At 39.1% G+C, this 22037-nt stretch overlaps 1 protein-coding gene across 1 annotated transcript; it reads right to left on the bottom strand.

Moving 5' to 3' along the window:
* Positions 1–6484: 6484 nt before the first annotated feature.
* On the bottom strand, positions 6485–19594 carry LOC116915327 (Krueppel-like factor 7). The gene is made up of 4 exons (XM_032920406.2): positions 18659–19594; positions 13780–14042; positions 12935–13626; positions 6485–7492 (listed from the first exon to the last, which is right to left on the bottom strand). The coding sequence occupies exons 1-4, from the start codon at positions 18758–18760 to the stop codon at positions 7317–7319; spliced, it is 1233 nt and encodes a 410-aa protein (XP_032776297.2). The 5' UTR covers positions 18761–19594; the 3' UTR covers positions 6485–7316.
* Between the last annotated feature and the right edge of the window lie 2443 nt (positions 19595–22037).

Genomic DNA, 22037 nt, shown 5'->3' with positions numbered 1-22037 from the left:
CGCCGTTCCGTTTGAACGAACCGAAGGGCAGCGACTTTATTTTGCTGCTCGAGTTCAAGAATAAAAATACGCCATTTGTTTTTTTTTAGTTTTTTGTTTGAGTCAAAATGTTGCAATTGTGAAACCAGCACAGAAAAAATAAAAACATTTGGCTGCGGAGACACGTTCGGTTTCTGTTATTGTAAAAACAACAACACATTGCAGAAATGAAGGGGGAGAAGACGACGACGGGAGGACTCAAATTAAAACATTGCAGATGTTGCGGAAGTTGGTTTCCCCTAACCCCACTTTCACCACACACATATATATCCTCTTCACCCTCATCCGGGGAATATATAGAAGCTGGGCAGAGGGGTCGTTTGTGTGTGTGTGTGTGTGTGTGTACTAAAGGGAATTAGTGTGGACGGCCAAACTCGTGAACACATACAGAAAAGAGAGGGGGGATACGTGTTTTCGTATGTACCCAAAAATAAAACGGTTGGGCGCAGCCTAGTGCGCGCACACGCGCACTCGGCCCATATGGTCCCTGGCCGGCCACCAGGGCGAAGAGGGGGGGGTTGTATATTTCGTGCCGTAAAAGTTATGGCCAGAATGAGGAGAGCAAAACGAAAAAAAAAAAAAGGGCAAGGAGAGTGTAGACACATCAGGATTGTTTAATGTACATATACAACCCGCCACCTCCTGTGTCCCCCCCCCCCTCCAGTCCCTTTTCCCGAGAAAAGGGCACGTCACAAAACAGGGTGGGGGAGAGCGAATGAACGAGGAAAAAAGGACATTTCACACGCTATATGTATTCCTTTTTGCTTCGTGTATATTTTTATTTAGTGGAGTCTACCGTATGTGATGTGTAAATGCCCAGAGCGCAATTCATCGGTTACATGCGAGTCCGTTTTAAAAAGGTCATCTGTCCGTATTTATTTACGTGTTTCACGCCGTTCGTCACGAGCCCCCGAGGCAAATAAAAAGAAGGAGAAAATACTAAATGAACGTGACAACTGCTGCCATATTTTTGAAGATGATGTTAATAAAAAAGAGAATTCCTTTCAAAGCGACATTGTCTATTTTATTCAAATGAAGTTTGTTTGTTTAAAAATGTGTTGATTCAAACCGCCTCGGCTGTGATTGGCAACTACCGCATTTGTGATGAAATGTTGTACAAGTAGATTACATTATTCCATTTCCTTTAATTTACATAAGAAAAGGAAGAGATTAATAGCGGTTAGATAAAGAAGTATAGGTGGCGTGAATTTCCACGAAATTTTTATATTTAGGATTGAAGAAAAAAACTCCCATCCTCACGGAGCTGCACCGGAAGGTGGGGATTTAAAAAAGACGGATGACGACGATACAGTTGTGAAAGTTTCCGTGTAACAAGCGTCGCCGTGTTTATTATTACCAAATGTCTGGCATTCAGCTAACGTTTCTCACCCAGCCCGAAATGATACGATGACACACAGTCCCCGCCGATAGAAAAATTCTTTGTTTCCTCCGCATCCATCGCGTGTTTTTCTCTCTGTGCTTGGCAAAAGGATCTCTCTTACTTCCGCAACGATAAAAAAAAGCAACAAAAAAAAATCTTGGCGACGTGTGTTACACAAAAAGGAACAGACGTTCTACAATTCGAGTGCGGCAGAACGTCACGGAGTTATATTACGACAATAATAACAAAAAGATTTCAGATAAAAATATGTTGCATCTTATTATACAAAAAAAAAAAGCGAATGGAACAATGACTTTTTTTTTTTTCTTTTCCCGAATAATAAAGAGAACATCCTCTGCACGTCTGCTGAGTCGTAATATCCAAAAAACAAAAATTCGTTGTCGTCTCTCTCTTTTTTTCGGCAGCCATGTTGCATAAATCTTTTCTTTAAAGAAAAAATTCATTGCCTTATGCAGAACGTCCGCGGCCAATGGACCCTCTTCCCAATTGGAAATGCTATTTTATTTTTTTAAGTTGTTATTCCATTATCTCTGTTGGACATGTAATGAAATTTTTCATCGGTTTCAAAACAAATTTGGTTACCAAAAACAATTTCAAAAAAAAACAAAAATGGATGAGCATCTGGAAATGCGGAGAAATTCTTTTGTTGCGACACAATGCTCCACTGCGAACCAATTTACGACGAAGCATTTCACATAAATCTTAGCAAGAAACACTTGACCTAAATATGATCGTGAGAAATTTCGGTGGTTAGACACACAAAAAAACAAAAAACAATGTAGTCCTTGATGGCCGTTATTGAGATTGACGTATGTGGAGAAAACTAAATTGCTGTCAAACAAATTCAATCATCCCAATTGGAATCCTTTCAACACGCTAATTAACGAATCATTGATTGGACAATGACGAGGGTATATATTGTCGACCGGCACGGTTGGTCTCCATTTTCGGGTTTCATTAGGAAATGACATCACGCTGTGCGGGAATGTAAGCGGCAACATGTCAACAAAAACAAAAAAAGAAATAAAATAGACAAATCAAAGTTGGTTTTCACTCACCGTTTGCCAACCAGCAGCAAACGCATTGAAAAACAGACAGTGGGGGCCACATATTTTCTTCGTATGTATAACCGAACTGAATGGTGGAAACTCTTCCAGACTAAAACGAGGGAATCCAGTAACGTATAAAAGATAACCGTAAGCAAACTTTCGCTCTCTGTTCTATTCACGTTATATGTCCAAGGTTTTTCGCTAGTGATCACGTGACATCCCCCCCTTTTTTTTTTGTCGTATGTCTGAAAGGCAGCCTCCATTTTCTACGCAGCTCAAGAATTTCAATCACGTCCGTGCAGCGGTGGCGCGTCGGCAGTCGCTTATTTCCTTATATGCCGCATTTATTTCATTTTATTTTACTACATTTGACCATATGTTTATAGAACGTGAAATGAGAAGAAGAAAAAAAAAAAAAAAGGCTTTTCTGAAAGTCGCGCGTCGTCGCGGGGCCTATAGAAAATGCCGAAGATGAGGAAGAAAAATGGCGGCCATCAAAGCAGAATGAAAGATTGGATTTGGATCTTTCTAGTTAACTGGACTTCAATTTTCTTCTTTCGGGTGGCATATAGCGAGACTTTCTATTGGCTGGACCAAACACGGTGGCTAGTGCTTAAAACATCAAATTTCTGAACGTGAAAAAAACTCTTCCGAAAATGGACACAGGCCAGAAAAACCGGAATGCAAAATATTCTATTGAAAAAAATGAAAAAAAACAAAACAAACAAAACTTGCAAAACAAAAGTGACATTGGTACAGACGACAACGCAACGGGTTTTAAAAAAAAAATTCACGTTTGTGCGTAATGCGAGACGGAGAGCAAAAGTCGATGAATGGGCATGAATAATCAGCTATTCGTCGGGTTTCCATTTTCCTTGTAAACACACAACCCCGTCGTCGGTTGAACCGTCTGAAACCTGAATTGCATCCCCCTTTAAAAGAAAACAAATCATATTTGGGTGTAACCGAGAGTATACAGTCCCCCCCCCCTCCTTTTCCCCGCACAACCCAGCGGAATTGATGAGTGTTTGATTTACATCGACCAGCACCGGCCATCTTTTAACCAGAACCCTGGCGACTGGTTATAGGAATGCATATTAGATATCACGACGTGTCTATAACCCGCTCTGTGTGTCCGATATTACATTTCCGCATTTTACGAGCTAGGGCAACCATTTTTGATCCGTTGGCCTCCCACCCTCGCAACGTGAGTCAGTAGCCTCCCTAATGTTCGTAACATTTTCTTTGCACGTCTAAATATTAAACAACAAAAAATTTATGTAATCTAGGCGTGTCCTGACTGGGAATATTATTCGATGTTGATTAACCCTTTCTCTCTCACACCAGGATTTTTATTTTTTGAGATCCGGTTTGACCCCATTTTTTGTTTTGTTTTGGGAATGATGAATAATAAGCCGATTGTTGCTTTGTTGTGGAGGTTATAACGAAAATCAAACCAAAAAGAAAAAATATGAAAGGCTATACATTCTTGTTTAATAGTCGGCGCCCTCGCCGCCACATTTAACCGTCAATTAACAAAAGGAAATTCAGAAATTCTAATCGAAAGTTTTGTCGGCTATCAAAATCGAATCAATTCCTTTACGGTTCGCCCCAAACACAAAAAAACAAAAAAAACCGAAATGAGAAAACAAAAACTTGCACGACTGAATTTTTAAAACGAGGATGAAGATTATGAATGAAATGACTCCCGCTGATTGGAATGTTCTTTCCAGCTCACACGACAGTTTTTTTTCTTTTTTAAACAATCTACTTAACGTCTCGAATATCTTTAGATCCACAAAAACAAATTTTGGCGTCTTCAGCAAAATAACAAAAGAGAGAGAGAGAGAGAAAAGAGAAATTGAATGCATAATATAATAAGACGCACATATGGATGAAAGTGATGGGCTTTGTCTTCTTTCCCGGAGCAAAAAAGCAAAAAAGGAAGGACGTTTGCGACGCAGTTGGACGACGGCCAACAAAAAAAAAAAAAACCGAGCCCAGGAGGAGGGGGGGAGGTCGTATACGTGAAAGAAAAAGTGAAGACTGGAAAAAGGCAGGAGGAGGAATATATTGAAGAAAATTAAAAGAAAATAACACAAAAGAGAGAAATGTATATACCGTTTTTCTTGGAACGTAGGAAGGAAATAAAAAGACGTCATACAAATAAAAACCGACGAAAAAGTATTTGATGAAGCCAAAGTTATTGGGAGAGGCCATTTTTCATCAAAGAGCCTCCACCATTTTGTTTTTTTTTAGCCCTGGGAAAAACAAAAAAATCCTGGAGATTTGTTATGTTTTGTAATAAACAACACACGCGCACCCTGATGAGCTCTTTAAGATGAACGTCGACCCTCATTAGTGAACGACGGTGTGTCGAAGGGGATTAGAGCAACACACAAAAATGAGTCCGTTATTTTGAAAGGGTCAGACAAAAAAAAAAAAGGGGGAAACGCCAAAAATAACCCAATGATTGGCGTCAAAAGCCCTGATTCCAATCATCTCACACGCGTCTAGAGCTGTTGACATTATTAACAATAAGAAACGCATTGGATTATTTAGAAAAAAAAAAAAAATCTTCTTTTTAAGGCATTCACGACATTCCCGAAGTCTGCGGGACCCATTTACGGCCACATGTTTTTATTTGAAAACTCCGGGAGGTTTCAGCACATCTCCCGACCTTCCAAATTATTCCGCGTTGCGTTTCGTTTCTTGTAAAAAAAAAAAATAATCAAAACAAAACAAACTGAGCAAGCCGTTGCGTGAATACCAAATGAACGTGAATGTTTTGTAACCACTTTGAAGTTGCCATCACGTCACGTCCACACAACGAGAAATTTGTTTAAACGCTTAAACCCAAAAAAAAAGGAGATAAAATGAATTTTTTTTTCGAATTTTTGTAAGATATATTTTTTTTCATCTTAATTTTTTTTGGTTTTTTTTTGTTTTTTTTGTTTGTTTTTTTTGGTTTTTTTTCATTGGAACATTGTATAGCATTTTTGTCGCGTTTATCTTTGCAGATTCGTTTCTCTCTCTCGTTCTTTTTATTTTTATTTTTTTTAAAGAGGAAATTAATTGCAAGCCCTTTCTTTTTTTTTTCCGAGGATCAAGATCGAGAGGAGAAGAATCACGACTGCGACACATACACACAACATGGTCAACGATGTGTACACACCGAAGAGGAAGGTATGTATTTTGGGGGGGGTAATACAAAAGAAACAAATGAAGCCATTAAAAAAAAAAAATCCATTTTAATATGAATACAGAGGAGAAACAAACGCGGGTAAAAATAATAATAATAAAGATCGATATTATTTTTAAAAGAAAAAAAAAAAAATGCGAGGACAAGATATAAAAAAAGAAGAAAAAAAAACGGAAGTGAACACAATCGACGCAAAATATTTTTCTTTTTGCTTGTCAACGTTACGCGAAAAAAAAAACTAAATTTGTGTTGGGAGCAAAAATGGAAGAGAAGGTTTTTATTTAATCAAAAATAAAAGAAGAACGCATTTGTTTGTGCTGGAAGTCAATTTGTGTTTCAGTCTTTTGATCGGGGTGGATAGAAGATTTTCTTTTTTTTTTTCTTCTCGGAAACGAAAAATAAAAATAAAAAAATGGGATGGAAAAATACAAGTCACGTGGGATCAAAGAAGATATATTTCCCCCCTATCATCGGGACAGCGTGAAAAGCATCAGCGAAAAAAAAAGAAATGAAAATTCGTTTACACATTTAAAAAAACACGCGGTCCACCACAAAATTTATATATAATATATATTTACTTTTCTTTTCTTTTTTTTTTCGACCCCCCCCCCACTTGAATTGTTTTATTCATTTTTTTTTCTTATAAAAAAAAAAATACCGAAATTCAAAAGATAAACGAAGAAAAAAAAATAATGCATGGCGTCGCAAAATTATTCAGAAAAAGGATTTTTTGTTGTTGTTGTTGATGTTGAACGGTTTATAAGCTTTTATTCTTTGCCCTAAACCGGAATTTTTATTTATTTCTCTATCAAGCAGAATCCTTTTTTTTTTGGCCCGTCCTTTAAAAGATGGAGATATTAAAAGGAAGGAAGCAGAAGGAAAAAGATGGGAACGGAATTTCAAAAGAATTTTAGTTTATCCAGTTTCAGTGGGGCAAAAAATGAAATGCATTTTAAAAGATCATCACACTTGGCTGAACGGTTCAATAAAAAATAAAAAAGTGGAGACTCTGTAAAAGCCATAAAAAAAAAAAAAAATCTTCTTGTTTTGTTCATTGGAAGATAGGGGCACTGTAAGAAGAAATAACAGAACCCATGATAATCAAAAGTGAAAAGCTTTGGAAGGAGAGAGGTATACACGACGAGTATAACGAAATCGCCATTGCGCAACAACGTCAAAGCTTCAAACTATGATGGTTTAAAAATTCAAAAAAATATGTTATATATATTTTGTTTTAATGTCAGCTACAAGCTCACGTCAAGCATGGGAGAGGGGGTGAACGACTGAAACATCATAATTTTTTTTTGGTTTTTTTTTGTTGTTTTTTTGTTGCTTTAAATAGAAAAATCATTGCCACATTTTTTAAAAAATTGCTCCGTTTTGCCCAATTTTGGTTGTTTTCCTTGTTCGATGTGCGGTGGCCGCAGACGCGTGAAAAAATTTTTTGTTCAATAACAAAAACAGAAAAAAAAAAGTCGCAGGGGAAATTACCCTTAATTTCAATTTAGAAAAAAAAAAATTAAAAGGTGTAACAAGAAAGAAAAAAACACAAAAAAACTATGCGGTGTGTACAAGCATCCACCAAAAATATAAAAAAAGAAAAAAAGAAAATTCACGCCGGTCTTCACTGGTGGCGTTTGAGGTGGAGGGCCAAATGGTCAGAGCGGGAGAAACTGCGTTCGCAATGGACGCACTTGAACGGTTTGGCGCCTGTGTGTTTGCGGTAATGGCGGGTCAATTCATCAGAACGGGCGAAACGCCATTGACACCCCTCCCAAGAGCATTGGTACGGCTTTTCTCCTATTTACAAAAATAGAAAAAAACAAAAAAAAACATTCGAATTAAAGAAAGTTTTTTTTTTTAGGAAAAAAAAATAGCCATAAATAAAAATTTCTTTTCATCAAGTACGTTAACGCCATCCGATACTTCTTTAAAAAGTAACACCCAACAACAGCAGCAACAACAACAACAAAAATCGTGTTTCGTAACGTGACGACGCATTCGGTTGACACACAAAAAACACACCGGAAATGAAAATTTTGAATTATTTATAGAATGGAGGAAGAAGAAGAAGAAGAAAAAAGAAACAAGTTAACAAGGCATTTTTTTTTAAATTCCAAATTTCTTTCAGTTTCATAACCCCCTCCTTGTCTACGACTAATTCTCAGCCAATCAAATCACGAAAACGAGAAATCACGATAAAAAAAAATTCAAAAAAAACTCCAGCACGCCAGATGCAACCTTCAGATGAGCTACCGTCATGCACATGAAAATCGTGCAGTTTTCATCCTCTTCATTTCTTATTTTGAAAAAAAAAAAAAATAAAATAAAACCCTTTCTCTCGTTTGTTTCCCCCCCTTTTTTAACGGCATTCTGTTTTAAAAAGCGAAACTTGCATCCAGCAGCTGAGACGGTGAACGCCACCGCTATAAATAACTGAGCGCGTGGAATGAGTTATGCCATTTAGTCCGTGTACAACTACTAGTTTTCATATCGTTTTCTTAACGCGCGTTAAAAGATATGCGCTTTCTTTCTAGACAGCAGCAAAAAGATGATTGAAGAAAAGAAAAAAAAAAAACAAAAAAAAAAAGGGACAGCGGCCTCAATACTTTTAGTGTGAAGGACGAAAGAAACAAGCCGGGCCGACTGATTACACGCAGTAAATATATACGTGATCGGGCGTCTTGCCAAAACCACATTCCCGTCAGTTCATTGTCGGCTGGCCCGGTCGGATTGGCTGCAGATGGGCAAAGGACGACACGTCCTTTGCCCGTATCGTCAATTCAAAACAGAGGAGTAAGAAAAAAAGAGCACTTCAGTCCATCAAATAACAGCCGGTCCTGTCTTTTAAATCTAAATAGAGAAGAGACGTGAAGTACGGCGATGAGTAATCATATCGATTACCGGGAAATGCGCTAACCATCAAAACTATAGTCGAAATAGATTTGCTCTTTGTGTGTCGATTTCGAATGGGAAAAAATCCGCATTTCAAGAGTATGCAAATCATCTTAGTCTGCGTTGCCCCATTTCCTAGCGAATGAATCCGCAGGGTATATACCGTCAAGTTGGAGTCTCGGCGTCGACTCCGGCGGGGCGTCGAGGATCGATCGCGTCTGGGTCGAATAATAATAAAAAAAAAAAAAAAGTCACCCCAGCGACATCTAACAGCGTTTTCTTTTTTATTTCTCAGCAAAAATAAAAGGATACGGCCAATCTACTTCCACTTTGATCTTTGCCAAGAATCTCGTGCTACCAGCTGTACACTTCGTCCTTGGTATCCACTTTAGTCTCACCATTCCCTTTTTCTTCTCTCTTTTCAAAATGGCTAATTCGCACGATCGTAAGAGGTTAGTTTCTTTTTTTTTTTTTAAATCATTCTGCCCAATTGTTTCACAGCTTTTTTTTTTCTTTTTATGTGTGTGTCCCCGACTAATCAATAGCTGCAAGAAAACACGAAGGACGCAGACGACATTTTTAACTACGACAGCGTCAAAGAGGCTACAAATGTTAAACAAGAGGACAACTAATCAGCTAGGCTATTAGTCCCGACATGCCCGAGCTATGACTCTCTCCGGCTGTAAAAGGATATCGATCGCCTTTGGCCAATCAAAAAAGAAAAAAGGAAAAACCGAATGCATGACACATGCAGAAAGAATTTCCAGCTGTGGTTTGGTCGGCAGAGTACGAGATGCACCACATGTGATAAGATGACGAACTATTGTATATAGGGAAAATGGATCTAGCCGAAAGGCACGAGCCCCCCACTCCACCCGGCATATTTTCGTGAATCAAAATAAGGGTCCAGTGGCCACTCTACTTTTTTTTTCTCCCTTCTTCTTTGTGTACATTTTTTTTTTTTGTTTTCTCTGATGTAATCCGAGTCGAGCTATTCAGTCCCCCCCCCCATATTTTCATTTCACGGGAGTGTGACAGTGACCCGATGTTCTCTCCCGACTGCGAACAACACCCGACATAGAAATGTGTCTTATCCTTTATTCAAATAAAACGACAAGTTCATGAAAGAGAAAGAGAAAAAAAAAGGGGGGGGGGGGCGGAAAAGGAGCAACAAGAAATCGATAGTTCCCTCTCTCTCTCTGTGTGCTGTGTACTCACTTGATCAACTTGCCACTGTGTAAACTTTTCATGGGGTTGTGGAACGATGACGAAACGAGTGGATAAAAAAAAGTCCCGGTCCAAAGTCTGAATCGCATTGATTCAATGTCACCTTGCATGACGTGACTAACTCAGGGATATATTTTATATTTTTTTATTTTACTAGTCCACCGACTTTATAATAAAAGGGGGGGGGATATCTTTAATGGAACATTTTTGTATGTGTGCAAAAAAAATAAAATAAAAATAGATGGAGGGGTAAAAAACTGAGTCAGATGTTTGATAAATCGACTCAATCACAATCCCCGTTCATTCCAAGACTTTTATGATACGAACGGAGGAGGGGGTTGTTGGTTATCATAAAAAAAGAAAGAAAAAAAAAACTTCCTCTCTGGGTAGCAGTCTATAAATAATGATGGTAATTTCTCTCTTTTTCTCCGGAAAACCATCCCGCACGCGCTCGTATTCGAGAAGGAGACGACCTCTATCCTCCCCCCCCTTGCTTTTTCATTTCCCTACACTCAAATTACATGCAGCATTTTTTTTTTTCAGGGTAGGGATTTTCGGGAGTTAAGCTTCGACATTATTAAGAAAAACAAACAAAAAAAGCGACTCAAGTTAATGAAGCAATTTTCTTTGGTTAAGCAAAACTTTCGAAAAATAAAAAGAGGTTTTTTGTTTAGTTTTTTTTTTTTTTTTTTTACAAATGCTATTGTTGTAGTTGGGTTTTAGTGATGTTGTAACTTGCAGTAAAACTTAATGGGCCGGGTAGGCGAACTAATGGTAACCCCCAACTTTTGTTTTCTTCAAAAAACAAAACAAAAAGGGAGGAGCAAATGAGCAGTATTAAAAAAAAAAACTTGAAAACTTAAAAGTAAACGATTATCTTTTCCTTTTTCCGTTTATCAGGATGGGTTTTTTTGTTTTTATTGCTCAAAACGGAAATGGTTAAACTCGTGATAAAAATGCAGATAATTCGAAAATGACAGAAAGTGTGTTGTATAAATAACACTGGACAAAACAACAAAGAATTTGTACGAAATGAAAAATTGTCATTTCTGCACGTAACCTTCCCCCTTAGCAATTAAAAATCATAGATCTATGGCAACCATTTGAAATCAAATATATAATAAAAGAAAAGGGGGGAGGGGAAAGCATGAGTCATTCTGGTCACGTGTTCTTCAATATATGAAAAGAAAAAGAGGGGCACTAGACGACCACCAGAAACCTTCCAATTCGGCCAAAAGCCCCCCCAAACCGATTTCATTTTTTTTTTTTTTTCCCTCCCTAACGGTCGTAAAAAAAATGTAAGTATGCATCATCTATTACCAAAGTCTGTCACGGGACTCGACGAGCGCCCACACACTCCTAGCGGACAGATGTCCTTTCTATGCTCCCTTTTTCTTTTTTCTTTTTTTTTATTATTATTATTATTAAATATTTAAAGGGAAAAAATGATTTGCAAAGATGAGAAGAAATAAATAAAAAAAAAATGGGAATTCTATGTTTTCAATAGATCATTTATCGCTGTAGATCCTGATGCATTTTTATTCATTGATCGAATGGAATGCATTTCCCATTTTGATATCATTGCAAAAAAAAAAAAAAGGGGGCGGGGAGAGGGGGGGAAAGACGGTATTAAAGTGGAGGGAGGGTCAAATGCATGGATCGGTTCGTAAAACTGGTAAGTGCGTCGTGGAGTAGCAAGTTGAGTGAGATGGAAAGATCGAGTTACGAGCTGGGAAAAAAAAGAAAGAAAGAAGGCTGGGAGAAGCAATCGATTCCTCCCTCTTTGTCGTATTGAATTACAAACAATTGATCGAACATTCTTCGGATAAACTTTGATTCCTTTAATTCAAATAGGCGGAACTCTGAAAACATTTTTCTTTTACCTTTTTTTTTTTTATCAATAAAATATTCAAGTCATTTCCAACTTCCTTTCAATCGTTAAAAAAAATGCATCACGAACGACGTTTAACGACGCGGAACGTTCGTTTACTTCACCCCCCCCCCTCCTCCTTTTAAAAAAATTATTTACTCCGGTTTTATTGATCTTTTGTTGCAGCATTTTCGTCGTGTGTCATCCCGTTTTTATCCATCCGCAAAAAATCGTGCCAAAAAAATGTTTTTTGATCACGGACAAAACGGGAATCGGGCTGCCCCGACCTAACCCTCAAACCGTGCGCAGTCTATTTCGATACTGTGTAACACCGACCAGACATTGGCTAGACTAAAAATAAGTGAAAGGGAAAAAAGGAAAAAAAAAAAATACGAAAACAAAAACATCTAAACAGATGGGAAAAGTCCCGGCTGCTTTTGCCACGGGCGGCCATGGTATTTATAAATCAAGTTGTGTGTGTGTATGCGCGCGTATCCCCCCTCTAACTCAAGATGTTCTTACATCCAGAACCCCCCCACCCCACCCTCTCCCCCTCCTTCTTTGTTACCTCTCTTGTTTCTTGATCGACTTTAGGGCTAAAGCTTCCGGGGCAGAGGAAGGGGGAGGTCCCTTCCGGCTGGTTGCAACAACTTCAAGGGTACACACCAATATATACAGTATATATATATATATTTCTTTCACCACATGAAATCAAAAGAAGAAACGGACACGTGGACACACATGTTCCAAATCTTAACACCCTCCTTCTCCTCCTCCAATAGTCTAACCGTGTGTCTTTCCTTTCTAGCACATCGATGCGGATAGGAGAAGCCGCTTCCATTGAGGCGTGCAACAGCACGTGTCTCCTGTCACGGACTTGGATAGTCAACAAAAAGAGCAACCAACGGGCCGAAGAGGTTGGTTTTCAACATTTTTAGGTGACTCCTCTTTTTGTGTGTGTGTGTGTGTTTTTCGACAAAAGTTACACGCGCACGCGAAAAAACATGCCGACCCGATCGATAAAGCGCATCGTAACTGCAACCAGACTTTATGAAAACAAAAGGAGCAATCTCCCTTTTTCTTTCAACAGCCGCAACTGTCACCGACAATCTCTTTAAGTTGAAAAGAAAACAACAGATCAATGGGATGTCCCATTCGACAGCCAAACAAACAAAATCCGAATCCCCTCAGTCTATAACTAAAAAGAAGAAGAACAACAACAACAAACAAATGGCTGATTGATTTCTTACCTGTATGGGTCCTCTGGTGGGCCTTGAGATGAGAACTTTTGGTGTAGACTTTTTTGCATCCGGGAAATTGGCACTTGTGGATGCGGCGACGTTCGGCAACTCCGCCCCGCGACGTGGCCGGCGTCAAACCCAACGCCGTCAACGTCCGCACGGCAGCGGCGGCCGTGTTCCGGTTCGTCTGTCCGTTCAGTTCAGAGGCAGTGGTGGTAGTGACAGCGTTGTCAGACGCAGCGACGCTGTTGTTGATCAAAGAGGTATGTTTGCCATTGTTGGCAGCGTTCCGGTTGACCGACTTGAGTGCCGGAACCATTGAGACGCGGATGGATTCAGGACTGGAAGGCGGAGTAAGAAGTTGACCCGATCGGGGCGTCTTGTGGTGATGTTGATAAAGTCTGACAGCGCCTCGATGATTGGACCGATGATGATGACTACTCGAACTACTGTGAGAACTTGTCGAACTGCAATTGTACGAATGAATTCGCAAATCCAGGTCGCCCAGGCAGTCCCATGAGCCGCGACTCGATCGTGAACTAGCCGAGCTTAAGCTCACCGCATCCAAAGCTCTTCCGCCTTTTCTTTCTTCTTCTTCTTCTTCTTCTTCTTCCTCCTCCCCTTCCAATTCGCGATCACTTTCATCCGCTTCCGTCGATTCGCCAGCGTACGTTTCACCATCCCGCAATTTGAATCCCAACCTGCACATCGAAGAAAAAATTAAATATTCAAATGACACACGAACGAGAAAAACAAAGAAAATTGAACCGAAAGATGATCTTCATCCGCTAGATGGAATCAATAGCGGATTCAAATAACACGAAAATAATAAAAAAAATAAACAAAATACATACCGAAGAGCGATCTGGTGGTGTTTGTGGGCGCGCAGGAGTTGGCATCCGTCATCGAGATCCGTGTCTGGATCGACTGGTTCTTGTTTGAACGACCACGGCCACATGGGAGAGTTGACCGAATCGGGAGCCAAATAGCCGGCCGGTTGGATGGAAGACAACATGTCGAAGGATTCAGCTCGACGGACGGCCGATGACGAGCAAAACGGCGATGATGATGTCTGTTGCGGCTCGTCTTTCAAATACCGTTCCATCTCGTAACACGTCTACATAAAAAAATAAACAATAAAAAATAAATGAAATTTAAGTTGAAAACACATTTTTCAAAATAAATAAATTTGTAAAAATAATAGAGGAAAAGAGGGGGGAAAAGAGATATTTGAAACCGGATGCAATCGATCGATGTTGCAACCTCGTCAATGGAAGCCTCCCCTCACCGGACCGGCAATTTAAAAAAAAAAAAAAAAAGAGGAGACGAGCTGGAATAATTCCGCTTAATCACGCGACTAATGCAATAACAGACGACAGCGTGGAAGACATCCGCACCGCATTTAATCAATATTGCTTTTGCCTGCGTCTCGCTTTCGAGTCTGCGTCCCCTCCAAAATCACCCCTTTCACGAACGACACGCTTCATTACGGCAAATCCGACGAAATCCACAACATGTGAACGACAACTTTTATAATGTTGATATTAACCATCCATTGGGTGCAAAAACTACAATCTCCTTCGTAACACTCACCCTCCCCCCTCTCCCGAAAAAATAAGAAAAAAACTAAACAAAACAAAAGCCTTTGCACAAAAGGGAATTGAACGTAACAGCGAATATCGCCCTACCTTCCTGGACATTAACGTTAGTATATATATTATCAGTGCCACAATAGTGCACTTCAAAAAGAAAAAGAAAAAAGTTTGTCTGCCAAAAAAAAAAAAACTTTTTTCGGGCTCCTCTATTTACTCCCTTCCGGCCTTTTAGTAGTATTGATCTTTGCGCACGCACGCTATGTTCCCTCCGCCCTCCGCACATCGATCCATCTCAACGTTATTCAATCTCTTAAGGGGCCCATAGTACCCAATTCTAATCTAGGTTTGTTTAATACACACTGCCAATCAGACAGATAACCAAAAAAAAAAAATAAATGAAGTGCATCATTCCTCTTTTCATTTACAGTGTGGCACAGACAGGTTGCCATTTATGTTCGTTTGTGCTCGTTTTTTAACAGAGAAAAATAATAACAAATTTATTAGTTTTTTTTTTATTATTGCTATACACGTGAACTATGACCGCACCCTTCGAACCGACCTAACCCTTAAAGGGCGTAACCCTCTCTTTCTTTTTTGGCGGAGGGAGAAAAAAAAAAGGGCAGACTGCAATAATAATAACTTAATCCGCCCAATATTCAAAATACAAAAAGGGCAGTGGTAATAAACTCTTGTCTGACATCAACACACTGACGTCATTTTCTTCTAACCAAACGGGCGTGAAAAAAAAAAAATCTTACACCCGAGAATTCAGTTAGACAATCAAATATTAAAAACAAAACAAAAAAAAAAGGGGGGAAAGAAAAATCAATGTAGCGTGAACAAGAAGAATAGCAGACGGGAAATGCGGCATCGAACCGGAAGTCTCCTCTCTCTATTGGTGCGTGTACGTGTGTGTAGTCTAGACTACACACTCGTTACGCTCCAACGTATTTTTCCATGCATCAAAACATTGTTATGATCCTCAATGGTCATACCATCGGGACCAGCTGTTTTTTTTTTCTTTCTCCTCGATTGTTTCATTTTCTTCACTCTCAAAACATTAAAATGACCCGTGTGTGTATGTGTGTGTGTATATATATAAACATGCCCGCCAAAGAAACTAACGGACCGATAACGAACACAGCGGGATACCTGCGGGAAAAAAAATAAAATAATTCAACAAAAAAATCACGGGGTTTACGCTGATAATAGAAAAAGAAAAGGGTGGCACAAAGCACGACTTTGCGGTTTCGATTGGATACCGCGACAAGATTAAAAGGGAAAAAGCTTTTGCGACGAGCTCGTTAGCAGCTTGTCGGGCCAAGTTGACATTGGTTCCTAATGGGCAAGACGATTGGCTAAACACCAAAAAGATTGACTCGTTGAAAAGAGAATATGTTTTTCGAGAGTCACCATCGTTTTTTTTTTTAAAGCCTTTAAGGCAACATTTGAAACTCTTTCAACCGTCTCCAATAACTTGTTGAAATTCTTTCATTGTTATTTTTTTTTTTCGTTACATTCTTTAGTTTCAGATTCGTTCGCAATTGGAATTTTTGGGCAGTATGCCATAAATTAATTTTTTACTTCTTGTTTCAAAAATAAATCAAAAATTTCCACATTGAAAAAAAAATAAAGAAAAGAAAAGAAAAAGAAAACCCATCCATTCTCCCTAATCGACTGGGCCGTCTTAGTGCTAATGATGGCAGGATCCTTTTTCGTTCATTTTTTTTTTTTCCTTTGATGCAGGAAAAAAAAACTTGTCTCTGTGGCTGGGCAGTCAAAAAGGGGTGGAGACCCAACCCCAATTTTCAGGTGGGGGGGTTTCTTTCCTTTTGAAAAAAAAAAATAAATAAAAAGTAGAAAGGTGGGCATAACTAAGGCTCTTATCTCATAGCACCACCCGTGGCGATCCCACCTACCTCCCACAATCTTTTATTTTTTCCTTTAAAAAAAGAATAAGAAAACATTCCAGGTTTAACTTTTTTTTTCCTTTTATCTCGTATCCTGCGGCTACAACATTTCTTTTCCCCTCTCGGATTTTTTTAAACACACGAGCGTTGTAAGGTGTAGGGGAAGGAGTTTCATCGCCGCAGGGATATCAGGTGAAAAAAAAATAAATAAAAATACAGAAAATTCAAACGTACAGCGCCATCTTTAAACCAGTATAAACCGGTTGGCGGTAGATTAGTTGAAAAAAAAAAAAAACTTTCAGGAAATGGCAACAAACAACAAAACAATTCAATTGTCTAGTTGGGACGAGAGGATCGTTTCCGCAAGGTTCATTGTAAAAGCTAGGCCCTAAAAACATTCAAGCGTGACTTTAGCCTACTGGTAAAGATGAACCATCCCCGCATTTGAAAAAAAAAAAAAAAAATGTTTTGTTAAAACAGGGAGAAAAATAGTTAACCCCCCAATGTCCCACCACAATAGCGAGTTTCATTTTAAAAAAAAAAAGACAGAGAGAGAATGAGGGATTGTAAAATGAATGTACTACTACTACCTGTCAGGTTTCAACCAAATGAGGGTTATAACAACAACAACAAAAAGAGGGGGGAAATAAACTCTTCCGTACGTGTGGTGTCAAACGCACCATGGAATTTCTTTTAAATTCAAATAAGACGTCGACCGCAGAATTCTTTAAAAAAAAATTATACTAAATTTTTTTGTGTAGAGTAATTTGAAATACAAACCTCCCCCCCTGAAAAGACGTGAAAAAAAAAAAAAACAACACAAATTTCCTTTGCGGTTTAGAAGTCGGTGATGCGAACGGTCAGTCGGTTATTTGGCTACACGTGAGTTGGCCCACTGAGAGTCTCTGCACACCTGTCTTTGGTCAATTTCTTTTCCAAGGTGAAGATTCCAGACATTCGGTTGCCTTTCAGACATTAGCCGGGAATGTTCGTGTTGCAAAAAAAAAGGAAAAGAAACCACACCAAAAAAAAAAAGTTGGCCGGATCTGTCATGGCAAACATGGCGGCTCCAACTAGAAACACATTCATGTGTATGTACACACACACACACGCCAACGTTCGTGAGACAGTGACCCCATTCACGTTGACCCTACCCCGTCTTCCGTTGGATGGATACGTTTTGTACGTTCTCCGACAGACGGCCATTTTGATGGCGTGTCACAAGTTGACTAACCAGTTGAGAATGATTCGTTATCTTGAACCACTCAAGTAGATAACAAAAAAACAGAAAGGGAATGAAAATATTTAAATAAAAATGGCGGGAGAATCTCAACAAACCCTGGTCTCTTTTTTCGGGCCATCTGTTTCTGTTTTTTTTTGCTAAACAAAAAGTTAAGCTTGTTACGCGTTCGATTTTTTTGAATGGTTTCTCCTGTTTGGAGAGTTTAAAAAAAAAAAAGTATTAACCAGTACTGAACCAACCTGTGTTGTTACAAACGACCAGGTGGAAAAACGGGTTAATCCTTTGTTTTTTGTCCGAGTCTCGATGGAATTTGTTTGTTTTTTGATAAGCTTGTTTAAGAAAAAAATCACGACAAACCCTTTTTTTTTTTTAAGTAGCCATTTCGGGACATGCAGACATCTGCTTGGGTGGTAATTTGACGAAAATAGTCTTTTATTTTTTATTTCAAAATAGCATTAATGCGCAGATCGTCTTTCAAAAAATTTCCAGGAATATCGAGATTCCATCTAATTCGAACGTAATCTTTCCGGTGATGAAATCGGCCCAATCTTCTTTTACAAAGTAGGAAAAAAGAGAACAAGGAGCGTATCGGATGTGATGGAATGATAAGACAATCGTGCTAGTGGATCGATAATTTTTGTTGGTTTTTGTTAGTCGAAAAGGAAGAAAAAGGTGCATGAGAACTAATTCCGTGGTTTCCTCCATTTCCTTCCCGCCATCGAGAAAATGTTAAAATGAAATTCATTTTCAGCCGCATAGATACAACAAAATAAAATAGGTTTTTGTCTTTCTCGACTTCACAACAGACAATGAGGCGCCCCCACGTGAGCGTGAGAAGGTCCACACGACTAGCTACTCCCGTTGTAATGAGAGTTGTGATTCATTCAGGTCACAGTCAATTGAAGGCTCATTTTCCACCGAAATTCCCAAATCATTGGCAAATGCACACCAAGAAAAAAAGTTCGAAAAGAAAAAGGTAATTCACCTGTTCCCAGTGATCTTCGAGTGACGTCTGTGCCGACAGGTATCCAGTGTCGTGAACGACTTGCAATTCGCGAAAAATATTTCCACTTGGTAAGATATCCATTTCGAGGAGGAAAGAAAAGTTTGTGTTTTTGTCCAATGTATTCCACCAGATGATGAATTTTCTTCACTATTTCAAAAGCAGCGTGACGCTCAAATGTTGGATAAAAGGAACAGCTTGCAAGGGGTGAATCATGCCAACGATGACATCATCGACCGGAATCACGTTGAGCGCATGTTCCGCTCTCTCACGTAAACAAACTTTTTTTTATTGCTCGATTCTTTTTCCTTTTTATTTTTTGCACCACAGACACTACTTTCCTTTTCGTCCAATGACTTTGTCGAAGGGGAAATGCTCGAAAACTAAAAAAAGCTCACGAGATCACAAAGCCAGTTCTTCTTATATTTCCCAACTAGTTTTTTTTTGGGGGGGGGAGTGGGGGAGTGAATTTATTTTTTGTTTTCAATTACCACCTTTTTTGTTTTTGTTTCAAACTGTTGCCCGCAGCACCTTACCCAACCGTCGTCACTCGTTTACACCGGTCGGTTGGGGAATAATGGCGGGAAAAGAAAAAAAAAAAACAGGAATCTTCAAGATGGCGACACACTCACTGAAAAAGGTGCACACAACCACACGATGCAAACAAACTTTTCTTTTTCTTTTGTCTTTACTTTTTCCTTCCGAACAAGAAAAGGAAAAATTTCTCGTTAAAAAAATAAACAAACTGTCGTTGTCTAGCCACACACACACACATATACACGCACTTTATGGAATACACAAACACCGAGGTTAGAGCCGACAGAGTGTAACTCATCAAAATATGCACTACTTGCTTTACGCGGTTAACATCCACACGGGACGAATGTTTCGTGCCGACTGACGGAACTGAGGGAGAGAGAATATTTAGAATGATGGCATGCCCAAGCACGTACGTACTTTGTACGTCTTAAAATGGTGTCCATCGAGTGTACTCCCACTATAGTAGCAAGGCGGTTAGCAGCGCCACCGCTTGTCGAGAATCCACCGCGTGGCGATACCCCGCTAGTTCATTTTTCTGTATTTGGGTGGGGAGTGAGGGAAAAGTTTTTCGGGTTTTTGTATTTTTTTTTTCTTTTACATTGCCGTTCTTCTCTGTTTTCATCCGACTCGTCTCTTCCCCATTCACCCTTCTCTTCATAGTCTTTCCCAAAGGAAACATTTTTACGCGTGTGTGTTGTCTTTTTTTGTTTTGTGTATACGTGCATGGGCTATTCGAATTCCATTTCGAAAAAGCAACATAGGAACCTCGAGACGGGAGCACAAAGAATGTGAAATATTTCACGAATGAAGTGTTGTCTCTGTTCTTTTTGGGCACAGCAAATGGTTTCCCCGTTGGCGTGGGGAGATATTCAAACGTATTCAAACGCACTGGATGGACAGGACAACAAAGCGAAATGGCAATAATAATAAAAAAAAAGGCCAGAGTGCCGATGCTACGAGCATGCCATCTAGCGTTTGATCAATTCGCAATGTGTCATCGGTGTCATCATCAGTTGAACGTGCCAACTACAAAAGAGAAAGAAATAAGAAAGGAATGAATGAAGTCATCGACCCATATTGTGCCATCAATCGCAACACTGTTGCTTACATACTTTTAAAATATTTCTTCTTTTTCCTAGAGGCTTAAGATCTAAATGCGACAGTACGGAACCGGACGAGTCAAACAGGCAAAAAAGCGTCTTGGAATGTGCCTCGTGTTTGTCTTATCGCTTCGGACGTGTTTATATTTATACAGAAAGGACTCCGAGTAATGTGTTGATCGTCTTTCACACAAAAAAAATACAGAGACAGCACACACTAACCTCTTGCGTCCCCCAACCAGGATATATAAATTACGAATAATGCCATATTGATATTTCTGTTTTACCATTACATTGAAATGGGAGAACTTGTGAAATAGTTCAATAAAAAAAAAAAATCTTAAAATGAAGAAAAAAATAGAAGAGAAGGTTTAGTCAAGTGTTTTCTCTGCTTGGTGCTTATAAGCAGCCAAGTGTTCTATGATAATCGATCGCTGTGAGAACTGAGAATTGCCGAGACCTTGCAGAGTTCTCACCACGCATAAGCACACACACACTACACGTTCGCACAGATCTTTACTGTGTGTAGACCATGTATATTCTACGAGACTTTATACTCGCATGTTCATCCGAGTATCGACATCAATATTTATACAGAAAGACGTTAAAAGAAAATTTTCAAGTGGCAAGGAGGATTTATAGGGAAACTAAAGTGGCTGTACTCAAGATGCATTGAAAAAGAATCTCAAATGCACCGTGTGTATATCCAACAGCGAACGGGCTTGTTAACTTTTTTCTTTTCCTTTCTCTTTTTCCTTTTTTTTCTTTTTACAGCCACTTCTTTTTTTTTAACTATTACACAGTCGTCTTCTTCCCTCACCTAAGAAAGACACAACTCGTTTTCTGTTTATGTTTATTTTGGTGGATATTGTTAGTATTTCTCAAAGTGTTTTCCAATCTTCATATTGTGATTTCTTCGCAACAAATGCAAATAACAGGGCTTTGTGCAGATGCAGCTTTTCATTGAACCCCACGTGCTAATATTCAAACATGCAAATGCCTTAAATGGTTAATTAAAACACGTAACCGAGAAGGAAAGTGGGAAAAAAATTACGTGCCTCTTTCGCCCTTCGTCTGCTGATGGTGGGTGGATGAAATCCTAGTCGCCAAGCATGAGATCATGGACCGAAAGGGAAAATCAACATATTCGTGGGAGGAAGTTTCCATTCCATTTACAGGAGGTAGGAAATGTTTGAAAAAACCCGCACTCCATCGGAAATCCTGCCGGTTATAATGACTACCTGTTTCCCTCTGAAAACCCATCAGCCAAACAGGGAAAACAGGAATCGGCAATTTACTTTTCTTGGCAACTTAAAAAAGTTTTTTTTTTCCGGCCTCATTACCAATGCAAAACTGCTTAACACTAGCCATGTATCGGCTTCGCTAGTTGTTTAAAAAAAAACAAATGGTCCTGTTGTAGGCAAAAAGAAAAGAAAAAACGGATAACAATCTGGAATCACGTCATCTGGTGTGGAATGCAAACCAAGCAATTTTCATCCCCTTACCTTAAAATTCCATGCAAGACAATTTCACATGTGTAGAAAAACCACCTACGGCCATCAATGCCATCATACTGCTGAAGGCTCCATGACGTCACATCACACTCACGCGATCACCTGTTTACTTGATAAAAATGAAAGATTTGAATAAATGTAGGATAGAGTGTACGCTTTGTTACGGGTCTGAAACACACAAAAAATAAGACATTCACGCCATGACCA

The sequence above is a fragment of the Daphnia magna genome, linkage group LG2 (genome assembly GCF_020631705.1).
Source record: "Daphnia magna isolate NIES linkage group LG2, ASM2063170v1.1, whole genome shotgun sequence".
NCBI lineage: Eukaryota > Metazoa > Arthropoda > Branchiopoda > Diplostraca > Daphniidae > Daphnia > Daphnia magna.
This window is presented reverse-complemented; position numbering and strand designations above follow the sequence as displayed.

What these genes read in the sequence shown, in the direction of transcription:
- LOC116915327 (XM_032920406.2), bottom strand. Translation starts at nt 18,760, where the DNA reads ATGGATATCTTACCAAGTGGAAATATTTTTCGCGAATTGCAAGTCGTT. An exon ending in CACCACCAGATCGCTCTTCG is followed by an intron (nt 13,627 to 13,779) that starts GTATGTATTTTG and finishes TTCGATGTGCAG; the next exon opens with GTTGGGATTCAAATTGCGGG. An exon ending in CCACCAGAGGACCCATACAG is followed by an intron (nt 7,493 to 12,934) that starts GTAAGAAATCAA and finishes TTTTGTAAATAG; the next exon opens with GAGAAAAGCCGTACCAATGC.